At 45.1% G+C, this 20,177-nt stretch overlaps 2 protein-coding genes across 2 annotated transcripts; both read right to left on the reverse strand.

Moving 5' to 3' along the window:
• Window positions 1-3,804: 3,804 nt before the first annotated feature.
• Window positions 3,805-4,643, reverse strand: LOC106744670 (28S ribosomal protein S14, mitochondrial). Its single transcript, XM_014619605.1, has 3 exons — window positions 4,521-4,643; window positions 4,200-4,337; window positions 3,805-4,094 (listed from the first exon to the last, which is right to left on the reverse strand). The coding sequence occupies exons 1-3, from the start codon at window positions 4,596-4,598 to the stop codon at window positions 3,909-3,911; spliced, it is 402 nt and encodes a 133-aa protein (XP_014475091.1). The 5' UTR covers window positions 4,599-4,643; the 3' UTR covers window positions 3,805-3,908.
• An 836-nt stretch (window positions 4,644-5,479) lies between these two features.
• On the reverse strand, window positions 5,480-10,939 carry LOC106744684 (elongation factor 1-alpha). The gene is made up of 5 exons (XM_014619638.1): window positions 10,828-10,939; window positions 8,721-8,897; window positions 7,818-8,426; window positions 7,350-7,625; window positions 5,480-7,078 (listed from the first exon to the last, which is right to left on the reverse strand). The coding sequence occupies exons 2-5, from the start codon at window positions 8,862-8,864 to the stop codon at window positions 6,722-6,724; spliced, it is 1,386 nt and encodes a 461-aa protein (XP_014475124.1). The 5' UTR covers window positions 8,865-8,897; window positions 10,828-10,939; the 3' UTR covers window positions 5,480-6,721.
• Between the last annotated feature and the right edge of the window lie 9,238 nt (window positions 10,940-20,177).

A 20,177-nucleotide genomic window follows, 5' to 3' on the forward strand; every position in this document is an offset into this window, starting at 1 on the left:
CCCGCAACGGTGTTCCTGGGGAACACAAGCAAGGCGATCGTTTCGGGGAGGGCGACTCGCGCTGGGTATCGGAAATCTTACGCGCGAAAAACTTGTCTGCACTCTCTTTGTCGAAAGGAATGTGTAATTTCCCTCTTTTTTCTTTTTTATCAAGTTCAAGAGAGCCGGCGTGTTTTCAGCGCACCAAACGTGCCGAATAACGTTTCCCGACTTACGGAGAAGGCGCGATACGCGCCCGAACAATTAATTATCGGCGCGTTATATGGAAAGCGAGCGGGAAAAGGGTTGGTCGTTTGCCCGGCATGGCTATAAACCCGATATGTTGACGCAGGCTGTCGTCTCGCGCGTCAAGCGCAACGTCATTCATTTACACACGTCTTTTCTTCGGATGATTTCGATCGAAAATTATTAACCTGGTTATTGGCTTATATCGGACGGAGTACGTCCTCGCATCTCCCATAATCTTTCACAGCGAGACTCGTGATATGAAAGAATAACGAGACGAGAGCTTGCGCTTTGACATTCATAAATTGAAAGATATCGGAAGAAACGACGACAGTATCGATATCAATACAATTATCAGGACCGTGGAGAAATGTAAAAGAAAATGTCCTATTTGCAAGATACGGAAAAATGTTTTTTCATCACGACCGGTATTTATTCGTCGGCCATACCTGCGTATTCAACTACGAATATCCTCAAATTGCGAATTATCGTTTTTCGAATGCTTTATTTCTGAGAACGCATTGGTTTGATGAAACCAACGGGGCGCTGTGATATTTTTCTTGAAAGAAAATCGATAAGATACAAATCTTTTAAAATATTAATATTTCATTCCTTCCTTTTTATGTCACATATAATATGATATACGTGTATGTGCATTGTTATCGCGGATATCAGATGTTGTCTGAACGTAGTGTTTATATAACTCATGTTCCTCCTCCTGAAATTATAATGCACACTGTGCGTATCTATACATATTGTATACATATTGTGCAAAAAATATAACATCTCCCATCACGCAATAAAAAGCGATCGATATTGAAGTTTCACGGAAATCACATTGAAACTGCAGCTTCCGGTTAAAAAAAAAAATGGTTTTTAGAAGAATTTTACGTACAGTTTTTCCCGAACTGTTTGCCTATTTGTCACATGAGTGTGTGTGTATGTGCGTGTGGCAAATGTGTTTTTTCACAACATTCTGCACCGAGCCGCTTTTATACGACTTTCGATTCACGCCGTGCCGAAAATAATACACGATGTGGAGTTTGATAAATACGTTAATACAATTATTTAATTTAGGTGAATTGGACAGTTATTTGTAATGAGAGTCGTATATTCAAAGTATAAAATACATAGTAGAACAAATAATTTATTTCAAATCTAGAAAATGGAAAGATAACAAACAAGATATTGCGGAATAAAACAGAACATATATAAAGAAACTATAGCTTATTATGGAACAAATAAAATATAACTTTTCTGAACATTTTGCGTGTATAATCGAACGGTACGGATGTAGTTTATAAAAACAATCTGTACAGGTTTTTTGGGGCAATTCTCACAAAATCTTATTACCCGTTTTGTTTTAACTCTAGCATATTCGGTACTCAAATTTCTAACGTTCTAAAAGAAATCATTTTGTTATATTTTGTCTCTTAACAAAAATATCACTTGGTTCGGAGGTCGAGCTCAGCGCGTGCTGTAAACGATACACGTGACACGGAACGTGTTAATTAACGTCACTCGTGTTTATTAAATTAACAAATAATTCGTCATCGAGATATCAGCAACCCTTCAACATAAAAGCCCGCGTCCACAACTGTTACTTCTCTTTTCCATTATGGTCTAAATTGATCGTGGAGTTTTCCACAATCTCGAGGAAAAAATCTAAAGATAGCTTCGCGCGATAAAAGTACAAGAGTCTCGTGCTTCGAATTATTTTTGTCAACAGTTCTCTAATGATTGACGATGCTGAAATAGAAGGTGATTTCGCTATGTGTGTAAAGAGACCTCCATAACGTTAGAATCGCGGCTGGCTTTTAAATGTTTTCGATTCACCTGTAGATTCCTTTTCTCCCATTTCTCTGAATCTTCATCATTGAGAAGCCTTCTTTATCACAAAACAATTAAACAATATCTTAAAGTTCAGGAAAATCCACGGATAATTACAAAAAAAAGAGAGATAGGTCAAAAGTGACATCCGCATTTTTAGGAGGAGGAACTAGCGGTTAAGCTATTCTTAATTCCCCCTGTTCCTATTTTTAATTATTTTCCTACTGTCTCACGATACATGTAAAACTCTCAAGAGAAACAGGGTGTCCCGTTTTCTTCAAATGAAGAACGGAAATCGTAGGTGTACGCACATAGTTTTCTTCTGCTCCTGCGCTTCTCGCGGCCGTGCCTCATCCGCAGCGGATAACGAACGACGATAACAGAGAAACGAGCAAGTACCTTCCGATGATGGTGATCGTCGTCGGCCCGTTACACGTGCTGTGTGTCAACGTGTACTAGCGAGCCGACTTGAATTAAAAGCGACGACTGCGCGAAGCTGTGCGCGACGCATGTCCGATCAGATAGCTGGCTATACCACTTACTCGCGGCTTCGTCGGGAATAAAATACACGTGCGCAACGGTCATATTGATTGAGTTATTTTGCTTCTTGTTTTTTAGTACTGTAATTGATGAGCGTCCATCTCTCTCTCTCTCTCTCTCTATCTCTCGAGCATATTTTGCGAATACCACGTGCCGCGGTCTCGATTGATAGGGTTCAACTTCGAGCTACGAAGAATGAAGAACCGTAAGTTTCGGAGTTAAGTTTCTTAGAAATGGAGGTTTGGTCTCCTCCCTCCGACGATTTCCCAGTTCTTCTCTTTACTCTTTCAAGATTCTCGTCTTAATCTCGCTCCTTACAAACTTGAAACTTTTCCCGCTCCGGTAGCCTCCTCGCTCGCGACTTTTCTCGCGAATAATTTGGAAAACAAGTTCAATTCGGACGTTGTATCTTTCCTAATTTGTTTCCCGTGAGGGCCACGCATCGTATCATCTTTGGGGCCGTTGTACTCTTCGATACTCTTCAATCACTGCTCCAAATTTTTCTCTGAACGTTTTACAATTTTCCGATCAATAAGCTTTACTTGTACTCGCCGATTGGAGATAAACGGCGGTGAAAGGGTGCGATGGGTGTATATCAGGCGTTAGAACTGATGAAATATTCAAGCGTGCGACTCGTCCGTAAACAGTTACGGGAAACGCACTGGTAAACGTGATGCGAGTAATGAAGGGACACAATGAGACCTGCTTGTACATAGTGCATATACCTGGAAATCGATTTCTTTACGAAAAATTACACGTAGTAATCGACGTTTCAACGATGCATCACACTATTCGCGGAACGAAAGTTCTCTCGAATGTTATTCTCGGGCTGTTCTGCGAACAGATCAATTTTCGTACGCGTCACGTTTTGTAAATCAACGATCGTCGATCGCCGCCAGCTCTGATCTCTCACGAGCGATCTGACAAATGGCTGAATAATCACTACATTAATTTTTAATCAATCGCCTCATCCTTTGTAGAGAGGATTACAGACTTGTCATTAATGGTATTGAAATTATTGTATAAATGTCGGAAACTTCAATTATTTCTTAAGATACGCAAATCTTGCTCTTTAAATATATGGGAAGCTCATGACGCGTGAGACATCAGACATATATTATAGATGAAGGCAAAGTTACTATCTCTCGATAGTAATTGATAATACCTTTCGATAATAATAGATTACGAGGAACAGTAATATACCAAGAATTAGACTTATTCTTTACAGTTATATTCGCATCCATTCTCACATGTATATTTCACTAAAATATGTGCACATTGAAAGAGTAGCGTACAGTTCGACATGTACCATTCTACCAGATAGCACGTTGTAATCCAGAGATTTTGTTGTAATCGACCAAATCGCGGAAGATAAATCTCGATATTCTCCATCTCTGCATAGTACCGTAACCACGAGAAGTCACCACGCACCTCGGTGTCAATTGTCTCAGAGCGGTCTGTCTGGGAATCGTTTCATCTATTTGTTTGCCCACAAGCTCCTAAAAGAACCATTATCAACACATTGTACCAAAAAGGCTTACATTATCCCGGTGAAGTTTGAACAGAGAAACAATGACAAATCTATTAATCGAATCAGCACTCACTCTTATTTCAACCGGTAAAATATCGTTTCTCTTCATGACAACCAATCGCAAGCGTTCCTCTGAATACTGCTTCGCCCAATTCCTGCGTTTCATGTCCCGTCTCATTCTGGCATTAATATGACTTCGTGTCTGTTGAAACTGTAAATACATAAAATAATTACTGTTATGTAATTAAATACAAATGGTGTTTCAAGAGAAACATTGAATTGTGTGTGGCTTATATGAGGTTAGGATGAGATTTTACATTTTTAATTATAGCGTGGCGTTATAAAATCAGTTCGACGTAAGGCAATGTAAGAAACGAGCAAGTGAACTACTTACGTTGCATCCTGACAAATTTATACTGTTCGAGAGAATACCGCCGCAAAAGTCTGAAATACGTTTCCTCAACGCCGCCATGTTTACTGAATCGGGTGTTTCTCACGAGAGGGAAGTTCGAGAGCGTTCATGCCGTAATGGATTTTTGGAACACTTTTTTTCGCGACGCGCCCTCTGAAGAGACGAATGCGAAACTCTTGATATAATATTACAGGCTCGAAATTTAGATTTACGAGTATAGCCGTTGTTCTTGCCTTGAAAATAGAACAATTCAAGAACTTTCAGTTACTAACAAGGCGCTTAACTAGCTGTACTACAAATATTTTTGATAATTGACAACTTAAAATTACATTTGATGGTTCAACTTCAAAAATTAATATCGACGTAACTAGTACGACTTTCGAACGAAAAACGTTCAAACGTCGAGAGTTGTCATACGACATAAGAAAAGTGCAAGTACAAATGATACTGGATCAAGAAGTCAACTAGTTTTATGCGATCGATTTGTGATCGACGCTGCTTATCGCTCGCAGTGATCGTCGGAGTAAAGAAACGCGCTCGATCTGTGTCGACACTGGAACTGAACGGATGAACCGGAACTTAAAGATGGCGTACTCATTTAAATATTTTTCCACCCTCAAAATGTGCGTAAAACAATCTCACGAGTTCGATTTTTCGCTACCAATAGTCACCGTTTCTACTGACAAATCAGTTACACACGATTTTCCAGCGGACATCAAATACCATGCCAGAGAATCTTTGATTCTCAATAATTCTTATATACGTCCAATGAAAATAGTAAGATATTATTCGATATACTAAGCAACAATTATGCTGCTTGCACATAATAAAAATATACAGTAAATTATTCAGGCGGTTTTCATATGAACGTTATGCAACATTCATGCATGTTGCAGGCTAAAAAAGGTCGGGTTTCACATGAATGAAATTCATCGGTGGTCTCTCGTTTCCGTAGCTTCTTTTATTCACTTTTTTTTATTCGTCATCGCTGTTATTTATATGTATGTACAGAAAACCTTTAACCAATGCAATTGTAGAAGAATCGCGGGATAAAAGATGCCGAGTTGCCGTAAAAAATCGTCGTTCTCCCCGGGGTGTCTCGCGATTTCATGCAATTTCACACATGGTAGAAAAGAAGTGTTTATGATAAAATTACCTCGTACATAGAAAGGTTTACAAGGAAAACTTGCTCTCATCTAATCAAATATAATTAAACGATTGTTAGAGATAATTATTAAACAGGTCCCATCTCCCAACGAAATCTACTTTTGTCGAGGCCTACCACCGCTGTTCTCTTCTATTCTAAGTTTTCTGTGAATCGATATAGCAGTCTGAACGATTAATATAAAAAAGCTATCGAGAAGATGAAAGATTACGGGGGTTCCATCATGATGTGTTTACTTTCAAATTGTATAGTTACCGTAAAACGAGCGGACAAATGAGGAATTTTCATTTCGTAAGGATAACAAAGAGAGAGAGAGAGAGAGAAAAAAAAAGAAAGAAATATGAGACGTCGCCAATTCGCAGCCGAACATCGAGAAAAAATCAGAATAAGAATAATAGTAATAACGAGAGTAATGTTTCTTTTTTTTTTTCTTCGAGTATCAAGCTGATACAGAATTTATTTTCGTATAATTAGAAAATATAATTAAGCCGCGCTAAATGATGATGTTGACGTTCGTCGTGACGAACGATGAAGATGTTGTTAGATAGTTCGCGCGAAGTTCGCTTTCCCCTTTCACGCGTGCGCGTGGGTCCGTCTGATGTAGCGTATCTCGTTAATCGATTTGTCATCGTCGCCACCGGACGGTGGTGGAGAATTTTTTCCTTTCCTGCGGAATGCTTTGCGATGGAAGAAATGGCGGAGCAGCCATCTCGACAAACGAAATACACGCGCGTCGAGGAAACGCGTTGTACGCGTCACTTCTTCGTGCGCGCGAACAGCCAATCTTCGCGATTGGATTGTAATTTCTTTACTCCCGGTAATTCGTGGCTGCGCGGTGGCGAGTTCCGCGGTCAGCGACGATGACGATGACGACGACGACGGAGATGACACTACGACGTCCGACACGTGTAGGTCGCGTGACGAGAGAGAGCGAGCTGCGTCGGCTGTTGCATGCCGGCGTTCACGCGGCGACATATTCGCACGGAAACTATCGGTATATGCACGGAAACTATTGTAGTTATTTCTTCTTTTGGGCTTTCTCAGCGGCCTTGGTGACTTTGCCAGTGGCGTCCTTGAAGGTTACGGCCTTGATAACGCCGACGGCGACCGTCTGACGCATGTCGCGAACGGCGAAACGTCCCAGAGGCGGGAACTCCTGGAAAGCCTCCACGCACATGGGCTTGCTGGGCACGAGGGTGACGATGGCCGCGTCACCAGACTTGATTGCCTTCGGGTTCTCCTCGGTGGTCTTGCCGGTACGACGGTCGCACTTCTCCTTGATCTCGGCGAACTTACACGCGATATGGGCCGTGTGACAATCCAACACAGGCGTGTATCCGTTGCTGATTTGACCCGGGTGATTCAGCACGATGACCTGCCGCGAAAGCGAGCGATCTTGTTAATCATACAACGGTCTCACACCAATTCGTGGCTTATCTAGAGATTTTAGATTTCTTATAAATCGACCGAGCTGAGAGTTACATTGAGGGCACTCAGACGTATTCGACCATCACTAGAAATGAATCTTCTGGTGGAAACCACGAATGAAGTAAATCATAGTTATCATCATAGTGCATCAATGAGTTCTAATTGAATAATGGAAAAAAAAGGCGCAGGGAATAACGATAATGCGTGTGACACGTCACCTGCGCGGTGAAATCAGCGGCACCCTTGGGCGGGTTGTTCTTGGAGTCTCCAGCGACGTAACCACGACGCAACTCTTTAACAGACACGTTTTTAACGTTGAAGCCAACGTTATCGCCGGGCACAGCCTCCTGGAGAGCTTCGTGGTGCATTTCGACGGACTTAACTTCAGTGGTCAGTCCAGCAGGTGCGAAGGTAACAACCATACCGGGTTTCAACACACCAGTCTCGACACGACCAACAGGCACAGTTCCGATACCACCGATCTTGTATACGTCCTGTAAAGACAGATAATGCATTACTTCAATTGGACTAATTCAAAACTTTACATCCCATGGATTACGGATGCTTACAATTATTAATGAACCCGAAGATGCTTCAGTGCAAAACACGAACGTGAAGAAGCGAACGTTATAACGCGAAATTACAAATCACGAGTCGAACAAACGCGCTGACGCTCTCTACGTTACCTGGAGGGGAAGACGAAGTGCCTTGTCAGTCGGCCTGGTCGGCGGCAGGATAGCGTCCAGAGCTTCGATAAGGCATTTACCCTCGGCCTTACCTTCCTTTCGCTCCACAGTCCACCCCTTGAACCAGGGCATTTTAGCGGACACTTCCAACATATTATCCCCATGCCAGCCGGAAATGGGCACGAACGCGACAGCAGCCGGATTGTAGCCGATCTTCTTAATATACGATGACACTTCCTTCTTGATTTCCTCGAATCGGGACTCGGAATAAGGAGGCTCAGTAGAATCCATCTTATTAACGCCGACGATAAGCTGCTTCACACCGAGCGTGAAGGCGAGCAGAGCGTGCTCGCGGGTCTGTCCGTTCTTCGAAATACCGGCTTCGAATTCACCGGTACCGGCGGCGACGATCAGTACGGCGCAATCAGCTTGCGAGGTACCGGTGATCATGTTTTTGATGAAATCCCTGTGCCCGGGAGCGTCGATGATGGTAACATAATATTTCGACGTCTCGAATTTCCACAAGGCGATATCAATGGTGATACCACGTTCACGTTCAGCCTTCAACTTGTCCAAGACCCAGGCGTACTTGAACGATCCTTTGCCCATCTGAAGAGTTATTGTTCAGATCAGATTCCCTTACGATCCATTTCGACATTAGTTGTTACCTCTTTGTTAAACCGAAGTTCAATCGTTAAAATGAAGATCTTGATAAAAAAAAAAAAAAAAGAAGTGGCACTCAGACGTTTCAGACTATCATCAGACTCGAAGAGAATCCTCCAGTGGAAACCGCGAATGTGTAGAGGTTATTTTATCATCATTGTACCATCGCAAATTGTATCATCAGTTGCGTTAATATGCAAGGTGCTTAACTTCCGTCGCGAAAAAGTTACCAAATCTTACCTCCTGGGCTTCCTTCTCGAACTTCTCGATCGTACGCTTGTCGATACCACCGCATTTGTAGATCAAATGTCCCGTGGTTGTCGATTTCCCAGAGTCTACGTGTCCAATGACGACGATGTTAATATGAATCTTCTCCTTACCCATTTTGTATTCTTCACGATAATAGTCTCGTTAAAACTGCGGAGAAAGAACGAAATGTTAGACGAATGCTGTTGAACGAAGAACTGAAGATTTCAATTGAAGACTTCGACATTAGTTGTTATCTCTTTGCTAAACCAAAGTTCAATCGTTAAAATAAAGATCTTGATAGAAGAAAAAAGTGGCACTCAGACGTTTCAGACTATCATCAGACTCGAAGAGAATCCTCCAGTGGAAACCGCGAATGTGAAGGTTATTTTATCATCATTGTGCCATCGGCCCTACAATATGCTGAGAAAAATACGCAAAATAAAAAAAAAAGGGAAATAATTTCTATTAAAGACCACCTGATGAACCGATACCAAGTATCGTTAATTGATTAACGCAATATGGAGCCGGCCGACGCTTCAGTGCACGATCCAGCAGCAGGCGGAGAAGAGACTCCGGCTCCCCTCCCCGTATTTTCGGACGTCCGAATGATTCGGCTGGCCGCGCGAAAGCCGGCTCCATATTACGCCTTCTTGCGCAATATGGAGTCGTCGGACGGGGCACGATCCCCCGATCGAGATACGCTTCATCAGTGTCTTTGTCCGCCATCCACGTGGCCGAACGTGAACATTCCAGAACGGCAGCCGGCAGCCATTTTGTAGATGGCGAGGAGGAGGAGCGGCGCGCTGTTGCCACGATTTTCGCGACGCTCTCTCGACGGCACACGATGCCACGTTAGCCGCCGATCCTTTTTGCGGGGAATCCTTGGCCGTCCGAAACGGATCGCCTCGAATTCCGCAAACCGCTCGACGAGGAGGTCGCGAAACGAACATGGCGACTCGCCGAGCAACTTCTCGCGCGTCAATATTCGCCGATATATACTCTCTCCGCATCCTTCGCGGCTCGTAACGTACATGGAAAATTACGGATACGGATCGAGCCTTCGAGTGTTAATCACAGCTGTGCTGTATTGCCGCCCCCGCTCTCGCGTCGCGACGGGATCGAATATCTCGGAATTTCACGGTCGCCGTCGTCGCGGCTCTTTCTCACGAGGTTGATCATTATCGCGCAACAGTCGTGTTCCCCTTTTGTTTCGCGCGACGGTCGTCAATTTCACGCAACAGATCCTCTCTCTCTCCCTCTCTCCTCGAGGGAGATCATAACGCGAAGGATCCGGAGAGAAAGAGAGATACCACCCAGCTTTTTTACGATCGCCGCCTCCCTTCGTCGACGATCGCTCCTCGGTTAACGAACTTGACTTCGCGACCGTCCCTGTCCAGAGACTCGACTGCGGGCATCCGCGAACAAAGAACGGCGAATTCGAGCGCGATCAAGACCCGGTTATCGAGCTCGACACGATGCGCACCGTCTTGAACGCAGCCTCGCGCAAGGTCATCGTTGCACACGGCCTCCAGCCGGACTCTCGCGAATCATCGTGAAAGAGAGAAAGAGAGAGAGAGAGAGAAAAGGAAATTTAACCTCGCGTTTCCGGTTGCTCGGGGCATCGGCTATTACCCGAGCCGTTTGCCCATTCGTCGCGAGCCTTTTTCTACCTCGGAACGAACCTCGCACGCGGATTACGTCGCGCCGAGAAATCTCTCTCCGACGACGCGGCCGGGCAAGAGAAAGAGAGAGAGAGAAAGATCTCGTGACCGCCACTCCAGCGCTCTGACAAGCGACGGCGGCCGCCATTAGTGCATCCGGTCGCGTCCTGGCTTTTGGCTCGGCCGGCCGGTTCTTCTCGCAATCCCGGCGCGATGCCGTCCGGTTCGAAGCGATCGTCCCGTCGACGCTCGTCGTCGAGGCCGCCAGCCGACGAGATCGAGCGAGCACATCGGCTGCGACAACCAGCCATGCGGCACTTTCTCGGCGGCGGCGACGCCGACGATGATCGGGAATCGCGCGGAAAATCGCGGCGCGATCGTAAAACTGTTCGCACTGCACAGCACGCCGGGCCAAAGGCGGTTGTTCTATTCCGTACCTGACGTCCGATGTCCTATCCTCAGTACAAGATTCGTCGGATTAGCTAACTGCGCTCCACGTAGCACACGAGCGATCCACACAGCTCCAGATGCCACGACAGAAAGAGGCCGTGCCGTGCCAGTGCCATGCGCACACAGCTTCCCGGCCGAGCCTCGCAGCCAGCGTCACCATCGCCGCCAGCGACACCTGGCGCCGCCAGCCCGGAATGTTATTTCGAAATTTCCGCTTATCCGCAACGACCGATAGCAACGAGGCCGGATCGCGCGTCGGGCCCGAATATCGCGCGCGACGACGGACGTCGCGAGAGTTCACGGCTACGTACCTCGGTCGACGACGGTGAGCCGATTTCTTCGAACGCATCCCGCCGGCCGGAGCTTCTTCACGGGCGTCGCGATCGCCGGGCCGTCTGGCTTCGAGGCTCTGAGTTACACGTCCACGCGGCGCGCCTTGCGCGTGTACGTACACGCGCGGTCCTAGGATGCGCGTACTTGTGTGTGTGCGTGCGTAGCCACCAGCATGGCGACGGAGGCTGAGGTGAGCGAGAGGAAGAGGAGAGCGAACGGGACGCGCGACACGTTGCGGCGATCGGACGTGCGTTTGTGCCGCGCAACATCTGGTTCGATGCGAACTCTCAGCTGGCGCGGATAAAGAGCCGGGGGTTATCGAGTGCCTCGTGGAGAGCCACGATGATGATGGGGCTTGCCACCGCGTCTCCCGTGCAACGAGCGCGATCACTCGGAGACACGAGCATCGATGCACCGTCCTGCGTAAGCTTTCCTTCCATACGTTGCAGCTACGCAACGACGACGTAACCATGACAACACTGTCGTTAGAGAAGCCGGAGATCACAGATCTACCGGGGCCCTATCAGTCCCGGTCTGCAATAGGTACTTTAAGCTCCAACCTTGAGAAATTGACCAATCACGGTCGAATGTGATGAGAATAATTAACTATGATCGATCGATTTCTTAAGGCTTAAAATACCTATTGCAGACCGGGACTTACGGACGCGTATCGGGCGTTAGATACGCGCCTTTCTCATTTTCAAGCGGAAGCGACGTTGCACGTAATGACGCTCGTGTGCAAAGAACTTGGGACTCGGAAGCGAAAGGGCGTATCTGGAGCGGAATAGGGCCCCATATGCACCGTAACGTTTCGCCCACGCAGCAGCGCGTTTTACACGCAACATGCGTGTATCCGCATGCTGCCGTCTATCTTCGGCGTAAGTTAAAGGTCTGCTTTGCTGCCGAATTAATTCACATTTTCGGGACTTGAAAAGATACTTGAAAATAAATAGATATGTAACCATGACTTTGTGTGAAAAATAGGGAGAAAGAATTAGTACAGCCGATTCAACGGTAACGGGCAGACCTTGAGGCTCTTGGCCCTTCGCTGTGGCTTTCCTTTTTTTACGACGTCAGTCTTGATATCGCGTTATTGTTCTCCGGCAGGATGGTCCGTACCTCGACTACGAAACGTTGTGGGAGATAAGGTCTGTGCAAAGTCCGTTTAGGACTATTTGTAATTCGTCATAGCATGGGTCCGGGGTCAGAATTTTACTTGTGAAAACCACGTTCTCGAAAATTTTCTCCGTTCGATAGCCAATCGTCACAAAGCGACGAGCGAATACTACGAAACGAATGAAACATTATAGCCAAAAGTTTTTTTTGAGTTTCTCTACCTCTGTATCCATGCTGCGTAAACCTTAATTCATAGATCGGATCTTGCCCGACAAGCTGACTGCATCGAGTTGCTTCGTTAAATTTCGAAAGTTTAGCATCGCAGAATGTCAAACAAAGTATAAACACGTTGTGAAATAGACTACGGAAAGTCTATTTCCGTCGCCACGTTCGCTCACCAGCGTCACACACCTGGCAGCAATCATTTTTTCCTCGTCCACGTTATCAAACCAAGTCTGTTTTACACGATTATATAAAGAAGAAAAAAAATTGGAAGTTTCTCGAAAGAATTTTCCAAATAAAGTTCCTGGTAGCGAACGTGTTAATGTGATCTAACGAAAGACAATTTATCGTTCATAGTTTCAAGATATTTTTGATAAATTCGATTTCGAATCGACACCTCAGCAATTTCTGTCTATAAATCAAAGATCTTTTAAATTAGTGGCTTCTTTCGAAATCTGTTAATGAGGGTGTGAGTAATATTTTTAACAGGCAAAGGAGAAATAGGATTTAATGTATTTTTTTCATTTTATTTATTAGCTATTAATGCGAACGATAATATTCGGCCATTAAAATAAACGATGAAAGGAGAAGGAAAGACATTAACTACGCTCGAGGCATTAACGGTATCTGTTACAGCCCTGTATTCATCGATGTTACAAAGCGAAATTAAACCTGCTACCTGCAACAATGACATTCTGATCCCATAAACTTCCGTTTCCAATTTTCGTTCGTGCATATTTCACGGACAAAGAACGCGATGCATCGCCTTTTGCACGCAGTTCTTACGAATTGTTTCACGGAACGTCCCAAAAATGCAGGTATATTTTTCCGTTGTTCGATTTTCTCTTTCTGAAAGCTAAATTCCAGAAAGCTGGGTTATTCGTTTCCTCAAAGAAATTTATTGCATCGTTATTTACAAGATAATAGATAATTCGGATCTTACTTTGATATTGTAAAATTATTTCGGAAACTTTCGAAATTCCGAATTTAATCCTTTAATTGCCGATTACGAAAATTCTCGTCATTTTGGATTTTACGTCCGCTGCCGTGAAAATGCATTTTCTCATCATGAAATACTTTGTTATATTAAAGCATCTAAATGATTATATCATTGGAGCAAAGTGTAATCAGGGATTTTTGGGTGTGTCGAACACAATTTTTTTTAACCCGATTTGCAAAATCTTGCCTCAGGGAAAAGATATTACCAGAGGAATGAAAATTTATCGAATTTTCGAATGTTCTCATCATAAGATACTCTAACATCAAATTTAAACTAAAATTTGCTGAATTAGCCGTCATTTTGGCTTTGTGACATTTTTTTTACATTTGACTTAAAATCCGTCATCACCATCATCATCAAAAACCCCTCTATATAAATTTTCACTAATTTTCGAGAACCTTTTGTTTTTGGCACTTTAGGACTATAGTCCGAAAAAAATAATATAGCAGTGAAGAAGTTAACAATCAATTATTAATCAATATTAACGCAAAAAGACCCAGTTAAAAATATTTGTTCTCTCTCTCTCCCTCTCTGTCTACTTTTTACCTGATTTCGCTTTAGAAAAGAAAAGATGGAATTCGACTTTGTACATTTTGTACAATCCGAATTTGTACATTTTCCCCTGGCCGATTGTTACGCGCCTGGCGTGGCGTCAGCGGAAAAGAAAAGCCCTTCTGTACGCCTGTCAACAGGCAACTCGATACACTCTCATGATCGAGCAGCCACGTAACGTGACGCAGTGTTTCTCGCTGCTCGTCACATTGTGCAATCACGTTTCTTACGTAGAACCGCATGACTCATTGGAATCATGAATGAAGTGTGCGCGTTTGTATTGGCAAGATGTGCGCGCTTAACCGGCCGGCATTCACGCGATACCCTTTAATGCTGCTCTAAGCGGAAGTGTCGTTCTAATTTGCCAACACTGCAGCGGATACATTGCCTTCGTTCGCGGCAAGTCAGATTTCGCACACGTACGTGATCCTCCCGCAAACGCCGCATTTTGATGAATGGCAGTCGGCATGCGATGAAGTTACGTTCCGGCCTGTCTGGAAAGTTCGTATCGATCGAGCTGCTCCGACTCACTTTTTATCGGCGCCCAGTCGTTGGGGTTGCCGGCGTCGCGAACAAAGAAGAACCCGAACCCGCCGGTGGGTCTTTTGTTCGCGCACCGGAAGAAACCCGGCTGTCCGGTAGTTGTAACGCCGCGGTGCTGCGTTACAACTGCTGCGGTGATTCGAAGAGTTACCGTAACTGTGTTAACGAACTTCGCAAGTCAATCGTCGGCAGGTGTTGCTCTCCTCTGTTTCATGATACACCGTCTTTCGCAGCTAATGCTTTTATCTTCTTTTATCGTTTACTCTTCAACAAACTTGCCGGAGGAAGTTTCCCGGGAAGAGATTTGGACCCGGCGAGTTTCACGAGAAGAAAACCGAAATTAAAGAACGACTTTTTCGTCGTTCTTTCGACCCTGCAAATAGAAAACGTTCTCGGCAACGACTCGTGCGTTGTCGTTCCGCCGCGATTCTAATTACACCGGGCCAGCGCAGACCCATTAAGAAAGTTAGTCCTATGTCGAAAAGACGTCTTGAACGTCGTTAAGCAACGACCCGCGTCGAGATTTCGGGACAGCCAATCAGCATAGCGGAAAAGAGGCTTCGATGCGCTCAAGATATTTTCTAGGCAAAAGACCTCTTAGAGACGTCCGAAAGATATCTAAAGAAACAGAACCGTCTTTTCAAACGTTTTTCAGACATCTTTCAGAAATTCGTTCTGCCCAATGCGCCCTTTTTTTTTATAAGAGAAAAGAGAACCGCGCGACGGGAAAAGAGACAAAGAGGCAGGTAAGAAGTTTGGATAGTGAAACACGGGTAAGAGAGGTGAGAGACATGGGTGTTCGGTCGCGGGTAAGAAAAGTGGTCGGTGGACCCTCTTCAATCGTCTATTTATATTTCAGGATTCCTACTGACATCCGATCGTACAGACACTCGCACGCGGGCGCGGCACAGCTAAGTTTCGAAAATTTAAAAATAACCCTCTATCGTGTCGAGGAGAGAACAGATAGACGTGTAGAAATGGACAAAAAATGCGCGTGTTTACAGTCACGCACGTACACGACGCGTCGGGATACGCGCGGCCGTGCGTTTCTTTCACGTACGAGAATCGAACGTGCGACGATTCTCCTCCGTCCGTCGTCCGTTTGTTCGTTCGTCCGTCCGTCCGGCGCCTCGTTTCAACGCGGATCGAGCGCCCGAGATCGCTGGGACGTCGACGAAATCCCGGTCTTCGACGTCGCGGTCACGGCGCCGCGTTTTTCCGAAACACGCTTTCGCGTATTCACGAGCGAAATATCAGCGACCCCGCAACGATCCCGAGCCGTGACTTCAACACTCTGACTGTTCGATCGCTTTTTCGCGGTTTCTTCCTCTTCTCTCTCTTTGCTTACACAGCGTACTGCCTGCGGCCAACGGCCTCCGTGCGTGGTCTCCGCCGAGAGTTGCGAATTACGTCTACGTTGCGAACGGAAAATCGGTTGCCCTCCGAATCGAGCAGTCAAAGTGTCAGCTTCCGCGTGTGTGTGATATCTCCCGACGAATCCTCCGGAATCTCATCATACCCCCTTCCCCCTTTCTCACAGTTCCCTCCCTTCCTTTTTGTGTTCGTTTTACTTTTTGGTGTTGTCTACCTTTCGACATGAATGATCGTCGACACCGTATCGCGGCACCGTCGTCGACGTTATTGGTCAGTTCTTCGTTTTAATGGAAGTGAATTCTCTTCTCGCTTTGATCTCGCACACACAGGTTTACATAATTTTTTCCGTCATACATCTTTCATACGCACCACACACACACACACACACGCACACACACACACACACTACACGCACGTTTCCTTTTTCTCGCGCACACGTACGTGTCTTTTGTCTCGTTCATGCGTTTCTATCAGGCTTGTCATCTCTTATTGGGGCGATCGTAAAATTGTACAGGGTGATTCAAAATCGACGCCGCCGCCGCAGCCGCGCGTATATCAGTGAAATGTTTTAAACAAAGGTACTCGCTATTCTCTTTAAGGTACTTTCAAATTAAACAACGTTAGAGGGTGTGCCCAGTTAGAACAGAAAATCAACAGTAACGTTAAAATGACGAGAAAGTGATCGAATCATGATCGAAAAGTGATTTGTCACAGTCATTTTCTCGTCATTTTGACGTCATCATGATTTCCCGTCTACCTGAGTAACGGTACACCTCCGGTGCAACTGTGTTGTCTCGCGTGTCGCGTTCTATCGCGACAAAGATCGTCACGCGTTAACGCTGACACCCGCTGGCGACCCGTACAAATCGCCCTGTACAAATTTCTCGATACATATATATTTATATATATATATATAGTATCATTGTATATCTATATATATATGTGTGTGTGTATTTATATATAACTGTATCTATATTTATATTATATTCATATTTACAAAAGGTCGTTCGTTAAATGTTAATATTCAATATCGCAACTGTGTTATTACATTATAACTTTATTCCTGAGTAACCATTCATTAAGAGCCTTATCGAGAGACTCGTCTCCCCCCCCCCCCCCCCCNCGGCTGCCCCTGTTTCACTTCATATATAGTATCAGATAAGTCGTTTAACAGTAAGCGCCGTGACGTGTGATCGAGGTAGCGAAATGACGAACGCGGGAAGAAATGCATCCCGTGGCGCTGGATAGTTTCTCCGTCGACTGCGATTCGCTCGGTAAAAATCATCATCGGTACACATTATATGCCACGTGGACGTCGAGTTCGAGGGCGGGATAACTGCGCTAATTCGCGTGCGAAAACGAGAAGAGCGAAGCTACGTTCTGCGCGCCTGGTCTCGCTTCTGTCGCCGAAGGAGAACGGAATGTCGAGAGGTACGAGGAACGGGGAGGGTTTTTGCATAGAAAAATCTTCCGAATATCGACGAGAAGTCTGGGTCGAATATCCGGATAATCCGTAATACGACTGTATCGCGTGCAGTGCAGGGAAGACCGTTGTGAAATGCGAAACATAATCGCAAGGTTGCCGCTGGATAGCGGAGAATGTATGAAAAGGGTGTAGCAGCGTCAAATTTTGAGCATTACGGCATCAGTCCCGCATAGTTTCTCTCCGAGAAATATGTCATTCCAGAGTAAATATTATAACGTGGTTAAGAGACTAAGTATAGAAAAAATCATAGAATATAATAAGCAACGTAAAGCATTAGAATATTCACACTGGCAGTTTACATGACGCACCGACGTCCGAGGTAACATTAAAGACTTTCAACTTTGCGTCCCGTGAATTTGTGCCTTAACTTTTCTTTTGCGTGGTTCAGTAACAGAGAATAGATTGTACAGGGTTGGCACAGGATTTAAATAAATGACCGACAAAGTAATTAAACAAATTCAAAACTTATGCCATAAAACAAGCATTGTCAAATGAATTATTTACCGCCGATTTGTGTTTGACTTTCACAAGAAGATAGCTCAACAAAAACTTTAGCATAATGAAAAATCGGACGACGCGATAATAACGACCGAACATGCAAACAGAAACTGTCACTTTAACTCCAACCGCTGTTCACAGTAGGCGAGGTTCACGTTCTGTCTGACAGAGTTCAGTACTTTACAGCCGAGAAACATGAGTATGTTTACCATACTGTCTGTTTATTGCACAGTCATGGACTCGTTTTCAAAAAACAAGTTCCCTTATTCCACCTTCGGTTGCGTTCCGAACTACATAAAAAAATGACAAATTTCTCTCCACGACCATACCTATATTTTTCGTTTTTTTTCCCTCGACGCACGATCGGTCACAGGACAGTTGTATTTTTTTTTTACACGTTTCGGAACACACAAGAAAATACGACGAAGTGAACCTATGATTCACGAACATGCGCAGTGGATAGTCAGACAACCGTCAAAATTACATACACACATGTAATCTTGACACACACGTATCTAATTTTGACAGCTGTCTGACCATCTATTTCGCATGTTCGTGAATCATAATTTCGCTTCGTCGTATTTCTCGTGTGTTCTGAAGTATGTAAGATAAAAACTGTTGCAATCGTCCTGTGACCGTATCTTTCAAACGAGATCCACAAAATGATCGCGGAAGCCTCTCTGTGTTCGACGCTTCCCGTATGGCGATTTACACGAGAGCTCGATCGTCGCACGCACGAGCCACGTGAGTAACGTCCGTCCGGGAGTGCGCTCTCGTAAAAATGTGTAAAGTCGACTTTATAAAAATTTCGCGAACGGCACTGTGCACGTAATGGTCGTAAAGAACGCGAAACGGTACGCGAAATTTGCTTTCTTCTCTCCTACGACCGATATGAATCCCCTCCTCGAGGGAAGACCGACTTCTGATCCGTCCGAAGGGTCCGAAATCGCAGTCGAAATCAATGCCCGGAGTGTGAGGTGTCGTGTCGTCGTTGAATGCAGTTAGGCGATGAAACGTACGCTCGAAGGGGATGAGAGGAAGGACCGGGTGAAGACCCCCCGATGATGGGGTTGTCGTGTGGTTGATTATTATTATCGAGCTGGCTGCTTTTCCCGTCATTCGGCGGGATCTCACGCGTTTGTTATATACGAACGCAAGTCACGAACGCGCGTGGTATACACCCACGTCACTCAATAACATCCGCCGAATATCTCGATAAACTCAGTATCGCGCTAATAGTCACGGGGGAAGGAAGGCGGTGGGGGATATTATACGGTGGAGATGACCTGATCGAGCGCTGATATATCCGACATCGATCGCGGGAGAGTTCCGATATCCGTGATAAGTGTCCAGCCTCTTTGGGGGTGTCTCCTCGCGCTATCCTGAAAGTTTACTTGACAATTTCCCGAGTTTCCACTTGGCCGGCTATCTTTACTCGACGGAACGACTTGGAGCAACGCGTGATTAATCGTCGGCTGCGGCTCGACTGGATTCAGCCGCGAATCCTTCGAGCTGCGACACTTAAGTCGTGGAATCGCGTTGATCGGCTCGACGAATACGTCGCACTACCGGCATTCGCGTCTTAATTGATTCGAGAGCAACCGAGTCGATTTTCGAGCATCTCGAAATTTTCTATTAACAATTCTCCCTTGTGTTTGAATAAACTAAAACTAAAGTGTGACATGTTGTTGGTTAGAATGAATTTTCCGCGGCTTTACGATGTATTGTTTCTGCGGAATGAAAGCAATTTTTAAATTAATAAAATGATCGAAGTCGACCGGAGAATAATGGGAACCACGTTCAAAGCTAGTTTGGCGTACAGCAACGAGTCCCTGTTATTGCATAATCATACGCGTAATTGTCACGTTGAAACAATTAGAAGTTTATCGCTGACAGCAATTTAGGTTCTAAATGGCAAGATAATGCCGGTTGCCGAACTGTAAATGGTATGTTTAGCATATGCGCGTTATCACGCGTTGCTCGTAGATTGTCCATGTCCCGTCGGTGATTGTGATTGAAATACGCCGGATACACACATACACACACGCTAATCGCTCACGATACATCTGCGTATAAATTTAGTACAATAATGTAGATAATAATTGTCTAAGTAAGGCTGATTAAACGCACTCCCCATCCCTTGGCGATAACGAGCGATGTGAGAGCCCTCTTCTCTCCATTTGTTTCTCCTCATTTCCCCCCCCCCCCCCCCC

Source organism: Dinoponera quadriceps, unplaced genomic scaffold (genome assembly GCF_001313825.1).
Source record: "Dinoponera quadriceps isolate SergipeBrazil2010 unplaced genomic scaffold, ASM131382v1 scaffold1352, whole genome shotgun sequence".
Classification (NCBI taxonomy): domain Eukaryota; kingdom Metazoa; phylum Arthropoda; class Insecta; order Hymenoptera; family Formicidae; genus Dinoponera; species Dinoponera quadriceps.

Coding starts and splice junctions, on each gene's coding strand:
- LOC106744684 (XM_014619638.1), bottom strand. CDS start 8,864: ATGGGTAAGGAGAAGATTCATATTAACATCGTCGTCATTGGACACGTA. Junction 8,427..8,720: donor TCGAGAAGGAAGCCCAGGAG/GTAAGATTTGGT, acceptor ATAACTCTTCAG/ATGGGCAAAGGATCGTTCAA. Junction 7,079..7,349: donor CCGCTGATTTCACCGCGCAG/GTGACGTGTCAC, acceptor CTTTCGCGGCAG/GTCATCGTGCTGAATCACCC.
- LOC106744670 (XM_014619605.1), bottom strand. CDS start 4,598: ATGGCGGCGTTGAGGAAACGTATTTCAGACTTTTGCGGCGGTATTCTC. Junction 4,338..4,520: donor TAAATTTGTCAGGATGCAAC/GTAAGTAGTTCA, acceptor ATGTATTTACAG/TTTCAACAGACACGAAGTCA. Junction 4,095..4,199: donor TTTTACCGGTTGAAATAAGA/GTGAGTGCTGAT, acceptor TGGTTCTTTTAG/GAGCTTGTGGGCAAACAAAT.